This window comes from Nicotiana tabacum, chromosome 7 (genome assembly GCF_000715075.1).
Source record: "Nicotiana tabacum cultivar K326 chromosome 7, ASM71507v2, whole genome shotgun sequence".
In the NCBI taxonomy this organism is placed as follows: domain Eukaryota; kingdom Viridiplantae; phylum Streptophyta; class Magnoliopsida; order Solanales; family Solanaceae; genus Nicotiana; species Nicotiana tabacum.
In genome coordinates, this window is record NC_134086.1 from 162,963,192 (window position 1) to 162,987,255 (window position 24,064).

General features: G+C 36.7%; 1 protein-coding gene across 1 annotated transcript; it reads right to left on the reverse strand.

Moving 5' to 3' along the window:
- Nucleotides 1-12,000: 12,000 nt before the first annotated feature.
- LOC107809941 (gamma-glutamyl peptidase 5) lies at nt 12,001-17,555 on the reverse strand. The gene is made up of 4 exons (XM_016634652.2): nt 17,074-17,555; nt 13,223-13,372; nt 12,913-13,080; nt 12,001-12,302 (listed from the first exon to the last, which is right to left on the reverse strand). The coding sequence occupies exons 1-4, from the start codon at nt 17,380-17,382 to the stop codon at nt 12,201-12,203; spliced, it is 729 nt and encodes a 242-aa protein (XP_016490138.1). The 5' UTR covers nt 17,383-17,555; the 3' UTR covers nt 12,001-12,200.
- Between the last annotated feature and the right edge of the window lie 6,509 nt (nt 17,556-24,064).

Genomic DNA, 24,064 nt, shown 5'->3' on the forward strand with positions numbered 1-24,064 from the left:
AGTAGTCCTAAGTGCTCCGGGACTGGTAGGAACAGGACGGGTAATAGCATGCAATAGTGGTCGAGACCAATCCGTTTTAATACCTTAACGGGGTGGGAAAGGGTAGATATGGATATGATGACGGTGCGCTAATACCACGTGTAACCCCTCTTCTGAGGAGTGATTAGCGGGTATTGCATTGATATGATCCATATTATTTATAAACCTAGGACTCCCTTTTCTTTATTTTCCCTTTCTTTTTTTAAGCATTGTAAATCCTTATTTAAAATTGGCACTTTTAATTGCTCTTTCAAACTATTGTGTATTGAAATCCCCTCTTATTTGAGCCTTATCTGCTTATATATTAATTGTATCCCAAATTCACAATCAACTGTCTGGCCGGCAACCACACTGGTGGATCCTGAGGGGTGCCTAACACCTTCCTCTTAGGATAATTTCAAGCTCTTACCCTATCTCTGGTTATTCAAACGAACTTACAATTGAACCCTATTGGTATCCTAATGCACCTTAAATCATTAGGTGGCGACTCTTCAAATGCAAAACCCAGTTTCCAAAAGGAATAAGTTGTCCCTCTAAATGTGACAAACCCGATTTTGTGAGAAAAAGGGGGCGCGACACGTACTTGAGGAGATGATGCCCGAAAATGTTGCTATCGAGAACGCACCTTTGAGAATAGGCTAGGCCTTTAGGCTTTTATTATATGTACACCTTCCTGCTTCTTTATTTCCGTGTAAGGACCCCTCGTGGGATTTTGTAATCATATGTAAGGACCTCTCATGGGCTTTTGTAATCGAATGTTTTATGAATACAAAGATATTTCTCCAACTTACCTTCGATGCTTGCTATATTCTTTTATGTTTGTGGAGACTCTGAATGCATGACTCTGTCCATTGTTGCTAATATCAGGCCCGGATGCGAGCATTCTTTCTGGCCTTCAATTAATTATTATGGCATCGCACGGAACCCTTTAAGTTCCCTTGGATTGAACCCGGATCGGGCCGATGAATTTGGGTCGCTGGGACCTTGACTTCGAGTAGAACGAAAGTGACGTTTTGGGCCTTGAAACCATGATTTATTACTTAAACTCTGTGGTAACCTTTGAGAAGAAATTTGCTCAGAGGCTTGTGAACAAGGTTTACCTTTGATCTCTCGAGGGCAGTCCCCGAGCAGAGGTTTGTTCAATCGGACCGCCTGGAAACTTGCTTTGGGCTTAGCATAAATAGTATTAGGTCACTGTAGATAGATCTTGAAAGAGGGTTTGTCCGATCTCGGACGGTACCCCAGGGCCAAGCCCATACGGGTGGAGTTTAAATTCTTATTTCCTTGGAGCCTGGTTCCCTTTTGACAAAAAACCCCCAAGGTCGAGTATCACCTCGGATCTCATAATGATGTCATTGGCTTCCTGGAGCCTAACCTTCCCTTTGATGGAGATCCTCGAGGTCGGGTACAACCTCAATGTTGGCAGGGACATCATCGGCTTCCTGTAGCCTAGACTTATCATAATGGAGGTCCTCGAGATCGGGTACCACCTCGAGACTGACGATGTTGTCGGCTCCCTAGGGCTCAATTTTCCTTTGATGGAAATCCTCGAGGTCGGGTACCACCTCGGTGTTGATAAAGGCGGCATCGGTTTCCTGGAGCCTAGCCTTGTCTTAATGGAGGTCCTCGAGGTCGGGTACTACCTCGGGACTGGTGATGTTGTCATCTCCCTAGGGCTCAACTTTCCTTTGATGGAGATCCTCAAGGTCGGATACCACCTCGGGTGTTGGCGAAAGCGTCATCGGCTTCCTGGAGCCTAACTTTGTCTTGATGGAGATCCTCGAGGTGGGGTACCACTTCGAGACTGGCAATGGTGCTTTTAGCCGGAGTAGTCTCTTTAAGGACGAAGGGACTGGATTGGCAGGTGTGCGTTCGACCTTCGAGGAAGCCCAGCAGCTTCACTTTGTGGTGAGTTTCGGCATAGGTCTTTCGAGCTTCGCACTTTTCCTTCCTTATTGTGCTTTCTTTTGCAGGCGTTCGATAATCTTAAGTTCAAGCTGCTTCGTTATGAATCAAGGCTACGGAAAGCTCTGGATGACGAGAGATCCCTTAGTATCCTTTGTGATGAAAAAGAAAGCGAGTTGGTACATTTGCGATATGAGGTGGTTTGGAGCTTGAATTACGAGAACCACCTGAAGGAGCATGTATTTTACTATCCCGGACGAGTGTGCATTCTGTCTCTTGGTCCCAGGGGCTAACTCTTAGTTTATTTCAGTTGCAGAAAAAAAAAGGAGGCTCCGGCATGCCTCTGAGATGAAGTTGGTCGGGCCAGGCGTGAGCATGATGAGCTGAAGATTCGGGCGAAGGTTCCGGCTTTAGAGGGGAAGGAAGCCCTAGAAAAAGTTCCTGCTTTTAAAGCTCAACTTCGCTTAGCTCGTGATAATGCTTCAGTTCAGACAGAAATGATTGCGAAACTCGAATCCGAGCTTTCAAAAGTCAGTGCTAAGATTGTTGATGCCCGGGCAGAAGCTACAACAAGTCGGACTAAGGCTGACCAGGAGATGGCGATCTATTCAAAGGATGTTGCCGATGTTCAAGCCGAGCTGAGAATAATACTCGATCGTGAAGGGAGGATTGAAGAATACGCTCACTGCCAGTCTCGAAGAAATACCCTTGAGGAAATCTGTGCTAGGGGTTTCGCCCTCTCGGAGGAATTGGCGCTAGCAAGGGCGAACGAGCGTGATGCTCGGTTGCTTTTTCCCGACGCCGAAGAAAGCAAAGATGAGGCCGGCAGACCGTAGCCCCCGGGGGGCATAGATTTTACCATCTATAGGTAGCATTTTTGAAGTATGTTTGTAGACGGAGATTGCGTTTCTTGCATGTATATGAAAGAAAACCTTGCGGCTTTACTCCTTTCATATCTTTTTTTGTCTTTATTTTGACCAGGCAAGCTGGTATTTGTGTTAGTAGGAATCCTCAAATTAGTGATGTGTCCACGGGGCTCATTGGACTAGACTGTATGCTCTTATGTACTTTCGCTCTTAGGCATACCTAGGCCTCCTATTTTGGGCTCAGTCCCCGAGTCAGGCATCGACTCGAGCTTATTTGTCCTTCGAATGGCCGAATTTTAAGCTGGTGACAGTGGCTCTTACGCTTTTGGTTAAGGCAACCTTTTAGTGCACGTGGGCTGGCGACAATGGTCTTTACGCCCTAGGCTGGTGCGGCCTTTTAATGTAAGCTGGCGACAATGGCTCTCACGCTTTGGGTCGAAGCAACCTTTTAGTGTAAAATGGCGATAGTGGCTCTTACGCACTTGGTCGAGCGAACTTTTGTGTGTGTAGCCCTGAGGCCCATTAGGCTGGCAACTATGGCTCTTACGCGTTTAGTCGATACGATCTTTTATGTAGGATTTATTTTCCTCTCGTTAAGGACTTTTGAAGTAGTTTTTGCTTAGCTCATCGTCGGTTCGGGAAAAACCTTGATTTTGAGCAACTTGCGGTGATGTTCGAGCACCTCGGGAGGTTTGTCTCGGAGGCTGAGTAGCTCGAAGCCTGTGATTTGGAGCTGACATGGTCGAAGCTCTTTTGCCTATGTCGAGAGTAGCCTGTTTAACTGGTTCTTTCCGAAGTAGATTCGGAGTAATTTGAAGACCTATGTGGGCTGGCGACAATGGCTTTTACGCCTTATAGTGATGGTTGGGTGTACCCGAGTCGCGTTAGTTTAGCTGGTACAGCCGTGTGATCGGAGTCACTTGCGTTAGGCTGGAGCCTTTGAGTCCCGAGTGAAGTAGTTTTGGCATCTATATCGAGGATATGCCTTTTCTGGGGTCTTACAAATTCGATATATAGCTGAAACTTTGAGATTTGGTTTATGCCTTTAATAAGGTCTTACAAGTTTTTCACGCCATTGAGGTCTTACAGTTTTTTCGTGTCGTTGAGGTCTTACAGGTTTTTCATGCCATTGAGGTCTTATAGATATAGTTGCTGCCTTATGTAGGTCTTACGAGATCGAGTCTGCCCGCTTAGGGTCTTAGGGCCTCGGGTTTTGATAAGTCAATGGAGATGGTGCTTGACGGAAGTCCTAGATTCGTCGAGGGTTTCCTGACTCAGGAGCCATTATTCGCAAACTTTGTATTGCCTCGTCAAGGGCTTACGATTTTGGAGATCCTGACCCTGAGGTCATACGTTCTTGGAGATATCGGTGTCAGTCCCTGAGTGTCGGGGCACCTTTAGCCTTGGAGATGTTTTGCAATTGTTGCCTCACCTGAGGGCTTGTGATTTTGGAGTCCCGACCTGGAGGTCATTTGGGCGTTGAATTGTTTATGCTAGTCCCTGAGTCTTGGGGTTGTTTCTAGCGGAGAAATCATTTTTGCAAAAGTGCCAAGCTTCTTCTAGAGCACGAGATGCTTTGACAAAAGATATTCTTCAATTATTTGGTATAAGTGTACATGTATATGCCGTCGGGGGCCCGACTATACGAACTCGGTTCGTTCGCCGTCAGGGGCTCGGCTATACGGACACCATTCGTTCGACCGTTTGGCCCGGTACATTATTTTCCTATAGGGAACCCATTTGACGTTTCTTGGTTTTTCCGAGCAGATGGCCTTCGGGGGGATGCCCCTCAGTGTTTGAGGTTGCTTGCAAAAGAAGCCCCGAACATTTGTTGAGTCTTCCTTAGGTAGCATGCAGATGTTGCCTCGTTAAAAACCTTGCCGGTAAAACCATTTTCGGGATAAAAACTCGGTCGAAGGAAAAGAGTGGAACGGATGCTTTGAAACCTTAAGGTCTTCGAGCTGGACTTATGCTTTGACTGCTTCGGTCGGGCGCTGCATAAGAGTTAGTACGAAATATGAAATGAAAAGGGAGATGGTTATACCTTAGTGTAGGATGTGTCGGCGATGTTTCGAGGACCGACGCGTCCTAGTTACTCGAGAAGAGGATGCGGTACGGTCCTTTACTTTTTTCGATCGGTCTTGATCGAAGGCGTGGCTTGATTACCCTTTGGCTCTTTTGCGAGCGGGGGTCCTGATGCCAATGCCATGTCGTGCATCGCGAACATCTTCCTTGCCGCATGCTATTTCTCGTATATGGTTTTTATCCAATCTTTTGTCGGTAATTTCATCATTTGGTACTACTATCATGCAGTGTATCCACGACCATCCGAATAAGGCGTTGTACCTCATGTCTCCTTCTATGACATGGAATTTGGCATTTTGGGTTGTGCTGGCCACGGTGACTGGAAGGGTGATTTCTCCTTTCGTTGTTTCACTTGACATGTTGAATCCTTTGAGGACTCAAGTGGTGGGCATGATTTGGTCGAGCAGTCCGAGCTTCTCTATCACTTTTGACCTAATAATGTTGGTTGAGCTACCTGGACTTACAAGTACACGTTTTATTTGAAAAGAATTTACAAGGAAAGAGATTACTAGTGCGTCATTGTGAGGTTGAGACAAGGTCTCGGGGTCCTCTTTGCTGAATGTGAGGGCATCTTCGGGAATATATCCCCGAGTTTACTTTTCTCTAGTGATGGATATTTTTGTCCTTCTCATTACGGGTTCCTGTGGGGCATCGACGCCTCCCGAGATCATGTGGATGACATGTTGTGGCTTGTTTGTTTTGTTCTTCTTGGCCCCCTCTCTTTCTCGGAACTGATTTTTGGCTCGATCGCTAAGGAATTCCCGGAGATGACCTTTGCTAAGTAGACGAGCTACCTTTTCTCAGAGTTGGTGGCAATCCTCGGTCCTGTGGCCGTGCGTGTTGTGAAACTCGCATACTAAGTTATGATTCCTTTGTGAAGGATCCAATTGTACAGGCCTAGGCCATCTGGCGTCTCTGATTTTACTAATATCGAACACGATGTTCGATACTTGTTGAAGTTATATTCTGACAAGTGACGTGCCCCCATTGGCCCTGCGTTCCTATCGAATCTGGCTCTGTTGGTGAGTCCCTGAGGATCCTGTCCTCGGTTTATCCTTTGATAATTGCAAGGTGGGTTGCGCCTCGGGGCGTTCCTTCTGTCTTCGATGTGTGGTTGATATATTTCTTTGTTTGGTTTTGGCTCCTTTATCAGGAGCCTGCTTGGGTATACTAAGCCTGAGGAGGCTCCCAACTGGTTATCTTCGGCCCTGATTTTTGACTGGTACCGGATGTGGATGTTCGATCAGTTCATAGTTGGTTACTCGATCAAATTCTGTTTCAACTATTTTGAAGCCACCGAGCTTCGTTCATTTAGACCTTGAGTGAAAGTCTGCACTGCCCAATCATCGGAGACTGGCGATAGCTCAATCCGTTCCATTTGAAAGCGAGATACGAATTCTCGCAGCATCTCATTCTCCCTTTGCTTAATTTTGAAAACGTTGGATTTCCTCGTTGCTACTTTGATGGCACCAGCATGTGCCTTTATAAAGGAGTCTGCTAGCATGGCGAATGAATCTATAGAGTTAGGAGCTAAGTTGTGATACCACATCATGGCCCCCTTCGAGAGTGTTTTCTCGAACTTCTTTAGTAAGACGAACTCGATCTTATCATCCCTTATATCGTTGCCCTTTACTGCACAAGTGTATGCAGTAACGTGCTCATTGGGATCTGAGGTCCCATTGTATTTTGGGAGTTCTGGCATTCTGAACTTCTTTGGAATGGGTTTCGGGGCCGTTTACTCTGGGAGGCCTTTGTATGAACTTCTTCGAATTCACACCTTTCAGGACCAGGGGTGCACCCGAAATTTGATCAACCCTGGAGTTATAGGTTTCGACCTTTTTGCCGTTGGCTTCTATTATATTCTCACCCGACTCGATCCTCCTGGTGAGGTCCTCGAGCATTTTATGATGGCGGGATCGGTCACCGACCCGTTATTGCTCGATCTCTCCTGTACCTGTTTAGATGGGGGAGCTGTCCCCGGTGCTACCGTGGTGAGAGTTTTCTGGTGACTTCACTGCTGAGCAAGCTAGCTTGCAACATTTTAAAAATAACATGAAGGCTAACCTCACGTTCTTCCCAGGTCGGGGCTTTCTGAGCTTCTTGTGGATCTCATAGACGCACGCTCTTGTCGGTAGGCGAGCTTAAATCGATGTGTTGGGTGTTGCGTGAGACCGCATCCACGGGGATTGGTTCAGGCAAATTCCCAGGGTTTTATGGTGGCACACCAACACTCGGAACATCCACACCGTTTTTCCCATGGTCCTCAAGATTGTTGTTTTCACCTCCATTCATTGAGTTAGGCATATTGACCTAAAATCTTAGATCTTGGACAAGAAAAAGCATGAAAGATAACTTGCGTTTTTGTGACGAAACCAGCAAAAAAATAATCACTATTATTTTTATCCCCACGGTGGGCACCAAACTGTTTGCCGTGAAAATGGTAATAACAATTAAATTTGTTGATGAAACTCTAAATTTACGTGATCTATTTTTATGCTAGTTTGTTAATCAATTGATGCTAAGTATATGAGATTCAGAGACGAAATAAAGTTAAAGAGGGAGCTAGAATCAAATCGATAGGTCAGTTATTCAGGTCCTCGAGCTTGTCAATCCGGAGCCTCGAGGTTGATTTCGGGGCTCGGACTTGAGCTATCGTGGGTGATCGGGGTAGGGCTAACAGATGTGAAATAATCAATGAAGGCTCTTTATGACCAATGATAAGCAATAAATGATGAACAAATAAGAAGATAAGAAATGAAAGCAATAATATCAAAAGAGTATGTGAGAGAGCAAAGAGAGTGTTCTTCTATATCTTAATGTGTAGTAACTGAAGTGACCAACTGATTTTACAAAGTGCCAAGGATACCCTTATATAGGAAGAAAAAATCTCAACATAGTACAAAATACACTAGTGATAAAGAAAATGGGATGGGACAGCTAACTAACTTCATGATGTAGGTTTAGACTAGCTTCAGACTAGCCTGACAGATTTTGCCGGCCCCAGCCATACTCTTCGGAGACTCCTCATGCCCGTTGGGGTCACGGCCAACATTATCCCCAGGTCGGGTGTCGATAGACCTCGAGGGGAAGGGGTAATTTGTCTGTGGTCTTGAGCCTTCGAGGTGATCTTCCGAGACGCCTTATTAACGAGAAATTGTTTCCCCTGATTTCACTGTATACAGTATTAATTCGATTTATACCTTCAACAAGGAGATTGTGAATAATCACTTGCAATTCCTGGACTTGGGTAATAACATACTTGCTATCTACCATTTTGTAGTCCAAAAACTTAGCGGCAACGAATTTCTTTAACCTGACATCTTCAGTTTTGTATTTCTTTTTCAAGCGCAATCCACAATTCTTTTGACGTCTCCACTCCACTGTAGACGTTATACAGATCGTCCTCTAGTCCGCTAAGAATATAATTCTTGCACAGAAAATCAGAATACTTCCACGCCTCGATCACAAGAAAGCGTTCATTCTCTGGAGTTTCATCAGGTAGAACAAGAACATATTCCTTGGTGAACTTCTGTAGACTTAAAGTAGCCAAGTAGAAGAACATCTTCTGCTGCCACTGCTTGAAATCAATTCCGAAAAATTTTCCGAGTTTTTCCGCTGGTGCCAATGCCGGTGTTCGACTTGTCGATGCATTGGCATTAACCATCGGAATAGCTTGGTTTCCGTTATCATTAGTCATTTCTGTAAATAAATGACACAAGAAAACGTTAAAATCACGTAGATTTTAATCTCCAACGGAGTAGAAAATCACAAAGGTTTTAATCTCCGGAACAGCAAATATAATAGAAATACAGAAATAAAAATTAAATTCCTTAAGCTTGTTAGTAAACTGTATTTGTAAACTAATTCTGAAAAATATAAAATAACATATAAACAGTAAATGTAAACGAAACAAAAGTTAATCTGAGCCCACTAAATTCACAGTGTTTCCTTAAGGAATTTAATGTCCTTCTAATACCCAAGGTTATGGATTATTTCTTCCCAGGATAGAACGAATTACACACTGGTGTAATGGTACTTCAAACCCCAGTGTTTCAGCGAACACAAAGTTCGGTAGCAAATCATACTTACTGTTGCTTTCTTTGAAGTTAAAAGTATGCAGAAGAAATGAGGAGAACTCAGAAAATCGTATGGAAAATCTGAGAGAATGGACTTGTATTTATAACCAATGTTAGAGTGAAATCTGAAGAGGTGCAACTCTTCAGAATAGATGTTTCGGCGATTTGTCTCCATGGAAAAAGTACCCCCTACTGCTTACAGCGTCTTCATTCACTCGTCTTGCTACTTCGGAATTGTTCAGCGGACACGTGGAGGATCTAGATCAAGATCTCCATTATGTCGTACGATATATATATATATATATATGAAAAACGGCCATAGTATAAATGCCATAACATAAAATAGCTATTTGCTCAATAATAAATCGGGAGAATTGAAGAGGGTGGTTAATTTTCTGTTACAAAAACAGAAAACGAAAATTGGATTTAATATTAATATTACGTTATTAAAATGGATATTTGATAACATTTGTGTTAATATTTAATATTAACAAATAAATTTGGTCCAAACAATCAATCAATCAATCGAATCTGAGTCGAGCAACGAAGGCGCGAGGCTTGCCTTCTTCTCACTTCTTTTAGAGCTAGAAGAAGAGCAATTGCTTATATACTCATAAAAACCTCTTCCTCTTCTAATATGGGACAATGTCCCTTCATCAAGGAAGGAATCTCAAATGAAACTCAAATATTTTATTTTCCCTCCATTTTTCATTGGGGGAATTACGCTCCTCGTCACTTGGCCCAACAGTCCATCAAAAAATGGCCCACGTTTGAAGCTCTTACCTAATATGACCCAAGTTCTACATAATCTGAAAATTATTTTCACCAGTTAGCTCGCCCTATTTTTTTCTTTTCTTCGTTCTTCTTCTTCCTCTTTCACGACTTTGCACCCCAAAGTTTCTCTATCATTATATATATTCTTCAATTCTCCTTCCAGATTCAATGTTGATAATCACTATTAAGATGAGAAGAAAAAAATACTATTTAAGAGAATTATTATTTTTGGAGTCACCATTTAAGGTCATTCGAAGCTTCAATTTCAGAAATTGAATTTTTTGATTTTGTTAGTTGTTTGGATTGGGTGTTGTTCCAATTGGTTGGGATCGTCAAGGGAAGTTCAAAACTCAAATTTGGAGTGATTTGGAGCAGATTTGAGTTGAATTTCAGAAATTGAATTTTTCAATTTTGTTAGTTGTTTGGATTGGGTGTTGGCCCAATTCATTGGGATCGTCAAGGGAAGTTCAAAACTCAAATTTGAAGTGATTTGGAGCAGATTTGAGGTAGATTTGAGTTGAATTTCAAAAGATGCCCAAAGAAGAAGAAGAACCAGTGAAACTCCATTAATAGGATTCATTTGTATAATAGTGTATAATATTATATAAGTAATGTATAATAGTATATAAACACATCTTATACATTATTTTATACAAGGTTGATACATTATTTATAGGTATTTGGTGGATTTCTCACATTTCTTCTTCTTCTTCTTCTTCTTCTTCTTCTTCTTCTTCTTCTTCTTCTTCTTCTTCTTCTTCTTCTTCTTCAACTGCTACACCTATATACATGGTGTATCACTTATATTTTCACGATTGTGCTTATATATTTTTATATATATATTTTTATACAACTATATATATAATATACCTCTTTGTATAAAAGTGTATAATATTCTATAAAAGTGTATAAGCATCTCTGACGAATTTTTTGTACGATTTCACTTGCAATTCTTAATTAAGACTATTCCAAATCTCCACTAAATGACTTCAAACTTTGTATACAGTCTACTTAGACTAATTGTAATAAGTTCAGACAATACCCACTCCAAATTTCTCATAAAATCATATTCAAAAACTAACAAGATTAGCATTAAAGAAGATGAGATTTTAGATTTCTCGCGTCTGTTTGTGAATTTTCGTAGTTGTGAAAGGTATGTAGAAACATGAAAAAAAAGGAGAATTGAAATATTTCACGCTTGAAGATATAAAGAATAAAAAAACTGGAAAAACAAATTAGATCTAAGCTTATTGATATTTGACTACACATTTGCAAACTTGTAAGTGGGCTAAAATAATGCAAGGTCGATTTATGGAGTGCATTATTATGTAATTTTGTCTTTTTCATTCACCCTCTTTTAAACATTAATATACTAAAAAAAAACAGTTTACACCACATTCATAACAATAGTAGAGTATTTTATGCCGTAAAGTCATAAATTAATCTCTAGAAGGGGATTATGACTTATGATGAAGGGGATACAAACTTGTAAATGATCCAATATTGAACCATACAGCTGTTTACTCTAAAGCCTGAAAATACCAACGTGGTATCTAAATTACATGTCTCTTTTTGGCAAAAATGGTAGCGAGATAATTAGCTTGTAATATTTGTCTCCGTATATCGCAAGTAGTTTTTGAATCCTCTTGTCCAAAAATTATACTCGCCACCATAACCAAAACTGGGAACATGTTAAAAGCCTCGGTAACTGTGGACTGCACTATTACAAATGGTGAAAATGACTTCATAATCCAACAAATTTGTTAGTCCATTCAACAATTTGGCCAAATAGCCAATTGATTATTCTAGCACCCACAACATTTCTTCTGGGCTTGAATATCCAGTCAAAGTTCAATAGATGCAGTATTTTGTCAATCTTTCCTTCTCCTTTTGATCTTCTTTGTTTGTGGATTCTTGAGAAGCCAAGTTTCATCTATCGCTAATTTGGCCCCTCCACAGATCCAAAATGTGTAACTTTAGATTGTTGATTAGGGAAAATTACATCTTTGGCCCATCAACAAAGAATATTTGCATATACATAATATTTACACTAATTATGTATTTTTTATATATTTGTCGGTAATTTTTTTGGATATATTGTACATCTATCGATAATTTTTTTGGTGAGCAACCATTTAGCTTAGTTTCTCTCGTTTTTAATACTTTAGCGATCAAATTGTGCGTGGTTTTACTTTTTGGACGGGTTACATGTTTATGGTCAACCACGGAACAACGACCAACAAAACAATTAAGAATAAAATCAAAGCAATGCAATTGCAATTAACATTGTCAATTCCAATAGCTAAAAAATAATCTTAAATTCTTGATGACATCTAAACGATGCCTAAGTCCAAACTACAAACCAGCCTACGTCCCTTAAAATTCCTCTTAACAACATCTCCTATTTACACTTGGGACCAATTACAATAGCCTCTAATAAATTCAGAATATTCAATCACAATCTACCCTTGAGAAAGCTAACGCACAATTTCTTCCATGCCTCCCTGTCTGGCTCGCGCCCTTCAACCTTCGCCTTGGCCACATCAGCAATGCTCTCCTATATATACACAAAATTAACATATAGTCAAGCTTTATAATTGGGATGTTGAATTATGTTACATCGATTTTGAATATCAATCTTGCCTCCGGGGACAATAACACATTCTAAAAACGAGGCACGTTTGACTTTTTTTTGGGAATCATTTGACACACCTAATAATAGGGGGTTATACTAAACTTTAGGTCAGCTATTCTAAAACATTGACAGCATCAATATACATAGGACCGCCACCACCTAACATGGACGGATATATGAAACATTCTATGAAATTATATTTGCAGTTGAAATTTTGTTTGAACATTTATGTTGCCTACATCCACAACTATATTGATATTCTACAATATAAAATCATAAATTCATTTCCATAAGGGAATTATGACTTATTAAGAGGGGATAAGGACTCTTAAAAGATGGACGGCATCGGTAGGACCGCTACGGCCTAGATCGAAAAGGACGTAGACGGATGAATCATCTTACTAAAACCATATTCGTTGTTGAATTTTTTTTTTTTTTTTTTTTTGAATATATAGTTATACTTCATTAATTCATAACTTTACTATAGTATTTTACACCGTAAAATGTACTAATAGAGATATGTAGTGCTTACCTCAATAAGGTTGCGTTGAAGAAGACGATCAATGAGATGGAGGAGAATATCTTTGGTGTACTCGGGGTGACCTTGAATCCCCATTATGTGATCACCATACCTAAACATCTCAATTCCAGTTTTATTGGACCATGCCATCACCTCTGCCTTTGGTGGAAGCTCACGGATCTAATTTCAAATCACAGACACATTTTAGTCAGTTTTGTCTTTCATTTTTTTCCTTGTCGAAAACAATATATAGAGGAATTCGAAGGGGAAAAAGATATTTACTTGTAGAAAGAAAGCAAAATTGATAGTGTTTGAGACAAACCTCATCACGGTGACACTCAATAACTTGCATAAATGCAGGTAAATTGAGAGTGTTGAATAGCTTGGACTTTGATAAATTAACTGTGGTGACGCCAATGTCCCATCCAGTTGTGGCTCTCTCTATAACTCCACCCAATGATCGCCCTAATATCTACACCACATAAACAGACCCTTTCAGATATAAATATATAAACAAAGGAAAAAAGCTCAAGAAAAGACATATAGTAAACAACGAAAATAATGCATGAATGTATAAAAATAAAATTTAATTGCATCATAGTATGTCAAATGTTCCAAGAAATCACATATTATTTGATATGATCCCATCTCAAGGAAGAATAGGACCACTACACGACTTACTTTAATAATTTAAAAAGAAAAGGCATATCCACGTAGCAAATGTTAACGTTGTAATAGTAAGACAATAATTTAGGCAGCCAACATATCAAACTGCCTTTGAAATTTGATTTGGTGGTTGAAATCGCCGACAGTGTCAGCTTGGTACTACACATTGGATGAGCTTATCTTTGTACTTGATTCTCTTTTGATCTAATCCTTCTCATGGGCTTTATTATAAAATAATTAGCCGGACCTGTTAGATAACATAATATAAAGCTCGGATCTTGAACAGGAAATTAATGGCCGACTTGCTATTACGTTTAAGTTACACACACTAAGAGTGTAAAAATTTGTTATACTATCAGTGTAAACTGCACTGTTTTTAACAGATTATTACTCTATTTTCCGGTTTATTATATTTGACTTGCTATAAAGAGACATTTGTTGTTGTAGTTCAACTTAGTCGTATAATGTAAAAAACTTATATACTATCAATGTAAAAAACTTATATACTATCAATGCAAAAAACTTAAACTCGTTGCGATAAAAGACCATAATTGCAACTTGGAAAGTTTTGTTTAGTCTAGGGACGAGCATTCCCTGGACTATCATTTAGTTTTAAGACTGATTTCTTGTGAGATAGTTGCAATAGGTTTGCATATTTTTGAATTGGAAGGCGTTAATCATATGTCACACTTAGTTAGATACCATTATTCAAAATCTTAGAGAAACACTGAATTTCTTATCTCATACTATATGCTTTTCGTGAAAAAATTACCAATTGAAAATGTATGGATTTCTTCAAACAACGCAATAAGGGACTGAATTGAGCATATTTTCCATCTCCTCGAAAAATAAATGGTTTTTTTTTGGCAAAACTGTGCTTCATATGTGGCAATTTCGTTGGGTGAAATAGTGGTTATAAAAGAAATAAATCACATCAGTATATGAAAAAAGTGTGAGTAAAAGATTAAAGACAAAACACGTGACTAAGCAAGAATGGATGACAACAAACTTTGATGGAAAAATCTGGCTCAACAGTAGAAAAAGTATCCCAAAATAAACGGGGCTGTCTATAATTGGATCCAGTGAATTTAACTTTATCAGCTGGGACTGAGGGGGACCAAATAATCTAAATATTGTATATAAAGTCAACATCCAATATAATCTTCTGTATCCAAGTCTCATTACTCTAAGCCAGAAAAATACCAACGTAATTTCCACATGTTCAATCTCTTTTTGGCAAATGGCCCTAAATCTCACTTATAATTTCATTACTAGTTTTGGACCACTCTATGGTCCTGCCATGTAACAAACCCGACGGGTCGCAGTCTTAAATGAATTCTAGGGAATAAATGATTAAAACTGTCGCTTTTGGTATTTAAATTAAATTAAATTAAATAATTTCATTATAATTGTTAGCAATAAAAGTAAAAATACACTTCACTTAATCATAATTAAGTGATAAATATTTGTAAAAAATACATATCTTGTAGTACTAATTAATTTAGTGTAAACATCAAAGTGGGTAAGTTTTAACAAGGAGAAAGAGTTGAGAATTGTCCTAATCACTAAGTAGTATTTAAGTACGAATGGACGTTACTACTTAGTACTTACTGCTAAGCGTTTAAGCCAATCTAATTGATTTTCCTTTAGGCACTAGGTAATTACAATATACTGATTCAATTAAAAAGAATAAAGAATTTCCTATTAGGAGGTTTCCATCTTCGGAACTCAAATTCAAAATCCTTTTTGGACCAAAGCAATTATTGTTATTGGATTATCCCTTGAAAAACATTCATCATTAACGAAAAATTGCTTTTGTACCGAAGACGTCAGTAAGTTATAGTACGAATTTTTGACATAAAAAGAGTTGGGTAACGTAAACTTTTGACTGTGGATGGAGAGAACGAAGACCTTACTTTGTGGAATTGTTATTAAAATAATAGTCCAAACACGTGCTGACTGATCAGATTTCCAAATAAAATATTTTTCCCTCCTAGTATTGCTCAATCACATATCATAAAAAAATAGAAAAGAATTACCCAAAATTAACAATTTTCTATATTAAAATTTCCAGTGAATATACAGAATTTTAGGTAAGATTCTATAAAGTAAGTACTTATTAACTTGCCATTATAATAATTCAATTTGTATAACTTAAAAAGTAAAATTAATTAGCTGGGATTTGGCAGGTCTATTCAATTTGTATAACTTAAAAAGTAAAATTAATTAGCTGGGATTTGGCAGGTCTGGGGCAGCTGCCAAACCTTGCCCTTTTTGGTCTGTACACTGTCACTTGGTAAATGAAACTTTTTTACTTACTAGGTCGCGTTTGGACATAGATTTAGCTCAAACTTGAAAAAAATAATTTTTGAAGTAGTTTTGAAAAGTAATTTTTGGAAGTTGAAATTATGTTTGGATATGCATTTTATTTGAAAAAAATTTGATATTTTGTGAGTGGAAGAACAAGTTGTAGATTTTGGGAACTTGAAAAATAATTTCAAAAATAGATCATTAATCTATGAACAAACAATATTTTCAAAAAAGATTTGAAAAAACGTTGCCAAAATGTATGGCCAAACGGGGCCTAAACAAAAGTAAAATTATTTTCATAACAATTACAGAAAAATTATAAAAATATCACTACTGTAAACTACTTTTGAAACTTTACTAAATCATTTCAAATAATTGATATCATTTGGGCGTGGTTTTAATTTAGCTCTTGGATTTTCTTTGAAATATAGATAAGGTTTTAAAACTTACCCGTCCATTCCAGTTTACGTGAACCTATTTACTTTTTAATCCATCCCAAAAATAATGACCCATTTCTAAATATAGAAACAATTTAGTTTAAACTTATAATTCTACTCTTACTGAGAAGCTTGTATAACCACACAAATACTTTGGACTCCTTTTTAACTTGTTTCATATTCACATAACTTGGACATGAGGGAGTATGTGCTTGGATTACTTGTTATTGTTATTGATTTTCGTCTATTTTCTGAATATTATGTCGTTGTTATTAGTTCTATGTTTTTTTTTATGATAGTACTGATGTATTTGTCTTTTTTTCGTTTTCTTGAGCGAAGGTCTTTCGAAAATAGATTTTTCACTCCTTCGTAGCGGGAGTAAGGTCTGTGTACTTACTACCCTCTATTTTAATGGATGGTTGTTGTTGTCGCTGCTCGGAGCCTTGGATTATTTTGAGTGAAAATATCTTTCAATTACATTTCTGTTGCTTTGAGTGTAAATATAGCTTTGATATTTTAAGAAAAACAAAAGGCCACGTATGAAACGTATTACAACAAAGCATAACATGTACACCTTAATGGCAAGTGGAAAAGACGGCAACCAAAAACTAAAGACTAGAAAGAGACGCAAATTAAAAAAGACAGCTGTAAGTAAAAGAACTCTAAACAACTCAGCATTAAAAAAGTAAATAAACTGACGATCAATTAACAGCTTGAAAATGGAGTTTAAATGACTAAAAATGTAATTTAAAACAAATACCTGGTGACCAAAGCAAATACCCAAAACTTTCTTCTTCATAGAATCAATTTTTTTGAGCAGATTGAGTAGTTTACAGATCCACAAATCATTACCGTGAGCGTCATTACAACTACCGGTGATCACAAATCCGTTATATTCTCCGATCTCATCATCCGCCGGAAACTCGCCGTTAGCCACGCGGAATACATCCCACGTTTCCCCTTCCTCCGCCAGCATTCTCACGAAAACACCAAAATAACCGCCGTATTTCTTTTTCACGTATTCTGAATCCTCTGCACATAATAGAACTGCAAATTTTTTTCCTTCCATTATTAATTAGTGATTTCTTCAGACGTAAATAAAGTTTTAAAAAACTTCCTCCTATCTTCTCTCACTGAATAATATAGATATATATGTATAAATATTCTCCTCTAGTGGAGGGCCTAGAGGGAGGGAGCTAGAGAGATTAGATTTTTTCAATTTCGTTTCGCTTATGAGTTGATGAAGGAAGAATGAGGAAACAAGGTGGTTTATATATACATAATCTGAAAGAGGTGAATAAAGTTATATTATTTGAGGAAAATAAAGTTACTTTATTTGCAATTTCGTCCTTTGATTCTCAGTTTACTTGTACTAAATTTAAGGCATATTATAATTACTTAATTACCCCTTGGTTATGTTTAAGCTTTCCTCATTTATCTGCTTTGTTTTTAATTGGTAGTAATGTTTAAGACTTCTTTTTGTACTTCTTGAATAGGGGTAATTCTAATTTTGGTGGTTATTAATTCCTTTTTCTAGCTAGATTGTTGAATAATTTGTTTGCCATATTGAATTAAGCAGTGAGGTATATATAGACCTAACTTCGCAATACACCAACATCTAATCCAATCTAATCTAATCTAATCTATTATTAAAAAGAAAGAAGTCAGCAATGAAACATTTGTCAAGTGTTGCGTTAATAAAATGTCATGTAGCAATTTTAGGACAAATTAATTAAAGTTAGGTAAAATTAGTTTATTTTTTGAATTTGAATTTCAAAATACTGAAATAACTATTTTATTACATTTTTAAAAAATTAATTTATGAACAACGACTAATTTTTGGAAGTTACCAAGAAGTAATAAAATTTGGGTACGATTGTGTGCAAACTCTAATGATGAAAATTAGTTTATTTTTTAAATTAGAATTTGAAAAGAATGAAATATCAAATTTTTACATTCTTTAAAAATTAAGTTACCAACAAGGTCCAATAAAATTTTAGTTAATAAGGTTGATTTGCTTCTTAATATCGTCCTCAATTATTTGATATTTATCTAGTAATAACCATCATTTTGAAATTAAATGAAGAGAACAATTTTCATAAAATTGTTTATGTCAGTCATCAATCTAAGAAAACACAATGTCTTTTAACGAATAACATGAATTATTCTTCAATTTCGGTTAACTATGTATCATCAATGAATATCATGAGTACTACTTCATGGTACTTTACAATTTAGATGGTTATTCATACTTCAAGAAGTTGAACAGCTGATTTTGTATGTTGAATCTAACTTTTGCAGCAATTATATTATTTATCATCAATATCGATCACAAACTTTTGGCTTGTGTTTATAAACAGATTAATTTTTATTTTTCTTTAGACTTTCTATTGAAATATTGAATTGAATGTATTTAGACTTGAAAGTGTATTATGTTCGGTTCACTACTTTTTCCTGTCAATCAAACTATATTTCTTCCTCTAAACAAAGATGGGAGGCTATGTCAACTAAACCAGTGGGCCAGACCATGACTTAATTTTTATTAAGAATGATCTCGAAAATAATAATTGCGCGTAACTTTGCTCGAACAACACTAAATATCCTTGGTTACAACTTACAAGTCTTGTAATGAAAATCGGATATATGACGGGTCGAAAGCGGGTAATGAAAAATGGATAAATTATCTGATCTGGCTCATATTTAATACAGATGAAAAATGAGTTAATCGGCGGATAATGTGGATAACCACATTATCCATGACTTTTTGAATATGATCACTTTTGGAAGAATTCCTAATCTTCCAAACTTGATGAACCTCTAATTTGAGGCTTTCTAAATGTAAAAGTTAAACTTAGTGGTTATCCATTTTCTAAATGGATAATATTGTTCTTATTCATATTTAACCCGTTTTTAAAAAGTTTATTATTTAATCCCTTATTTAGTGGTTAACTGTTTTCTTTTAATCATTTAGCCACCACTATTAAGCAAGAAAAATAAAGAGTCAAAACACTTGTTCCCTACTACTACCATTAGAGCTTCAGTTTCTAATACCAGCCTAATGATCTTTTTAAAGTCAACCATAGAATTAAGTGGTAGTTAATATCACATTATACCTCTTAAGCTACAAACTTTTGGCCGGAGTTTATGAACAAATTAATAGGACTAATTTTTTTCTATGGAAAACTTGAACTGAATGCATGTGGACTAGAAAGTGGATTATGTTCGGTTCACTATTTTTTCATGTCAATCAACGATGGGAGCCTATGTCAACTAAGCCAGTGGACCAAACCATAACTTAATTTTCTATTTCTAAGTTATTTTTCCAGAACATAGGAAATAAATAATAAAAAGTTATATTTGTATGTATGATCATAGTGAAAAAAAAATGTTTGCCTAGCAAAAGAACAAATGTCTCGTATATATAATAAATGACTATGGTCTATGGACATCGTTCATGGACTGATTGAGTGAATTATTAGAGTGAATGACAAGCAGGGGAATTAACATGATTTGTTAGGTCGAATTGAGTGAATTATTAAAGTGAAACACAAGCATGGGAATTAAGTCCTAAAGGTGTTTATCGGGCGGGTTGGGACGGGCTGGACACAAAAATGGTCAGCCCGTTAGGGTTACGGGCTGGTTGTTAGCGGGCTGGAGTTAACGGGCTGGTGGCGGGCTGGGATTTTTCGGGTCCTATAGGGCCCGTACGGGTTCGGGCCTAGCGGGTTCGGGCGGGGCGGGCTTTCATTTTTTTTTAAATTATCTTATATTTTTCTTTTTCAATGTTATTGATAGTTAAGTACTTAAGTGTTTTCAAACTTTTAAGGATTAAAATTAAAGATTAGAATTGAACTTTTAAGGGTTAGAATTAAAAGAACAAACTAAAAGTCTAAAATTTGCAAACTAAAAGTCTAAAACATAAAACATATTAACATAAATGCATAAGCCTATATAAAAAATATTGAATAAGAGTATAAGACATTATGCAATATAAAAAATTCACAATATTTAAGTAACTTTGATATTTTTATTGAATAATATATAGTACTTCTAATTAATTTGCAAGTTCTTTTTTGATTTTTTAAATATTTGAACTTGCAAATTAAAAGTTTACAACAATTGTTAAAAAAAAAAAGAAGTAATAGTAAATCAAATATTTTGCATCATCTTTGTAAGCTCTTCCATGTCAATGTGAGGTATTTGGTTTCCGGTATTATAATCGGTACCATAAACCATTATATCTCCAATTTCTTGTTCTTCCTCTTCATCTACATAGTCGCGCTCTTGATTTCGTCGTTCTGATCTAATCCAATCTCTGAAGCACACTAGAACTTCCAAAGCGTTGTTGCCCAATGAATGACGAGTATATCCTAGCTGCTGTCTTGCTTGGCTAAATGCGCTCTCTGATGCGACTGTTGAAATAGGCACATTTAGAACGTCTCGAGCCTTGGCCGAAAGAACATGAAACTGATTTGTGTTGCTCCTCCACCAACTCAGATGTAAAAAATCCTTTGTGAGGGGCTCCGGTGACTTTTGCAAGTAGAATTGGAGTTCATCAATATTTCGGCTATTGGTTTGTTGATGCTCTCCTAGTGTAGACCAAATCAAATAATCTTGAACATTATCATCATCTTCCAAATTTGTTCTAGATGTTGAAGTATTACTTGAAGGAATATTTGCATCTACAACCGAAGAAGCATCAACAATGTTAGCATAATAATTATACAAAATTTGTAAATGTTTGTGCAGATCACAAATACAAGTCTCAGTATCAGGAGTTTCAGTTGGTCCAATATCCATATAAGTATATAAAGCACTGATTAATTGGCGACACTTTATCATTTTGATAGTAGGGTTTAAAATAGCACCAATTAGGTAAATATGGGGAATTTGGAAGAAATATTTTTAAAACTTATCTAGCATGGTTTCAACAAGATTAGTATATCCCTCTTTCGCCTTCAACTTATGTAATAAAAGAGAAATTTCAGCAATGTGAACTAAACCATTTACAATAGTAGGATAATAAGCTCCAGAAAACTCAAGTGTAGCCACATAAAATTTTTGTAAAAATTGTACAACATCATGAATGACATCCCAATTTTTAGATGTTAACAGACGGTTACGATCGGTACAATGAGAATTAGCAACTTTAGTTATAGGCATTCTATATTTATAACAACATCTTAGGAACAAATAAGTATAATTCCACCTAGTAACTATTTCTTCAGGCATGAGTCTTGGTTTTAGTCCATAATGTACACATTTTTCCTTAAATGCATTTAATCTAGCACTTCTATTATTTCCTTGAATTACACCAACAGCTCTTCTAACTAAAGTGATGTCATTGCGAAATAAGTCAAGGCCACTCTTCACAATCAAGTTATAAATATGACATGCACATCTAATATGAAATATTTCAGGAAGTGGTGGACGTAGATGCAATTTTAGTAATGTAATAGCAGAAGTGTTGTTAGAAGTATTATCAAATGACATACACAAAACTTTTTCAGAAAGATTATAAAATAAAGCAACTTTATGGATAGTAGCACTTATAAATGCACCGGTATGACTTTGATCTTCATCATATTTAAAAGCAATAATACATTTTTGCATACAAAAATTATCATCTATCCAATGGCATGTAACAGTTAAATAATCATTTCTATTTACAGCACGACCAATATCAGAAGTAAGAGAAATTTTACAAGAAAGACTAGCGAAAAAATAACGTATATATGTTTGATATTGTCCATAAAGCCTAAAGATATCAGATCTACGAGTACTTCTAGGAATACTTTTAAACATAGGGTTATAAATTCTTTGAATATAAGTAACAAGATATGGTGAAGAAGCAAAACTAAAAGGTAAACAACCTAAAACAATCATTTTAGCTAATTCTTCTCGATCTTTTTTAATATCGTATTTACCCATTAACCCCCCAATGACCGGGTTAAGTTTTTGTTGCGCAACTTCATCGCCTACTCCCCAATCAATAGGATGATTTCTTCCATGTGCCTACGAAGTTGACCCGTTCTCCCATTCTTACTGGGCTCGTGTTTATAAACTTCATTACATATTTTACATTTTACATAATTTTTCTCATTTTCTAGTCTATCAAAAAAATTCCAACACTTACTTCTTAATCTTCTATTCTTCTTAATAGGCAAAGGAGGCTTACTTACACTTCCACCCCTAATATTTTGACTAGCATTACCGAGTGTAGGTGGTGGTGTTTCAAGATTATCGGGTGATTGAATATCATCTAAAATTTCATCTAAATCATCATCAATACCCAAATTTTCTTGAAGTAGCTCATAATCTACATTTACGTTTTTGGGTGAACTTTCAGAAACATGTGTTGCACTACTAGAAGAACCACCTCTTACTCTTTTGGAATTTTTCTTACTACCACCTTTACTAGTGCAAGCCTTTTTGGCCGCTCTAAATAAATCCATTATCTAATTTAAAACAAAAAATTCAAATAATAATTCTAAAAAATAAAGAGAAAGGGATGGAATGAGTGTACCGGGATTCCGAATGCCGAACTAAATTTGATATAGAAACGAGAAAGTAGAAACTCAAACTTCAAATCTTCAATTGATATTTGATAACTTGATAATTGATGTCACACTTCACTTGAATAATTGAATTAGAAATTTATGATAATAATACTTTTGTAATGAAAGTATGAAACTTGTAAGTTGAAACTTGAAAGCTTGAAATAATGAGCAATTGAGAATATTATTAAGAGAGAATTGAGAGAGAATTAGAGATAATTGTGAGGAATAATGAAAAAGAAAGGGGGTATTTATAGTTTTTTAAAAGGATTCAATTGCAATTTACAAATTATAAAGAGGGAGGGGGCTAAAATATAAATAAAATACCAAATTTTGGCTGTTTTTGATAGATTTGGCCGTTGGCCAACGGTCATTTTTGAAATTTGACCGTTGGCAACGGTCAAATTTAATTAAAAAAAATAAATCAGGCGGGTTTGCGGGCTGAGGCCCGTTAAGAACCCGTTAAGCCCTTAATGAGTTGTAGCGGGTTCGAGTACCCGTTTGGCGAAAACTTAACATTACTAGCCTGCCCCCATCCAACCCGTCTCAACTCGCACACATATGCACATTAACGGGCTGGCCCGGGCTGGACCGTGCTGGCCCGGGTTGAACCGGGTTGTTAGCGGGTCAGCCCGGCCCGATTAACACCTTTAGAATTAACTTGATTGGTCAGAATGAGGAAATACAAATATTCAGAAAAAATAAAGGGAAAATGCATAAGTACCCCCCTCACCTATACCCAGCTTTCCAACTACACATTTTTTCTTTGCAGGAATCCTATTACCCCCCTAAACTTATTTTAAATGGAATTATTTGCACCCTAAAACTAGACAACCAAACTCTTAGCAAGTGGTGAGCTACACGCGCCCCCACATGTATTTTTAGTACTTTTTTATTTCGTCTTTTTCTTATCCTTTTTTCTTATTTGTTATTATTCTCATTTTTTTTTGGTTATTTCATTCTCTTTCTTTTTGTTTTGGTCACCAGCGGCATAAAATGGTGGTCATCGGAATTTCACAAATACCATTTTTTCCGGCGACAAATTTTTATCCCGATCTAAGTGTGTTTTGTTATATATATATATATATATATATATATATATATATATATATATATATATATATATATATATATATATATATAATTTTCTTGAAAGTGTAATTTATGGGTGGGAGGAAGAGAAAAAGAAATAAA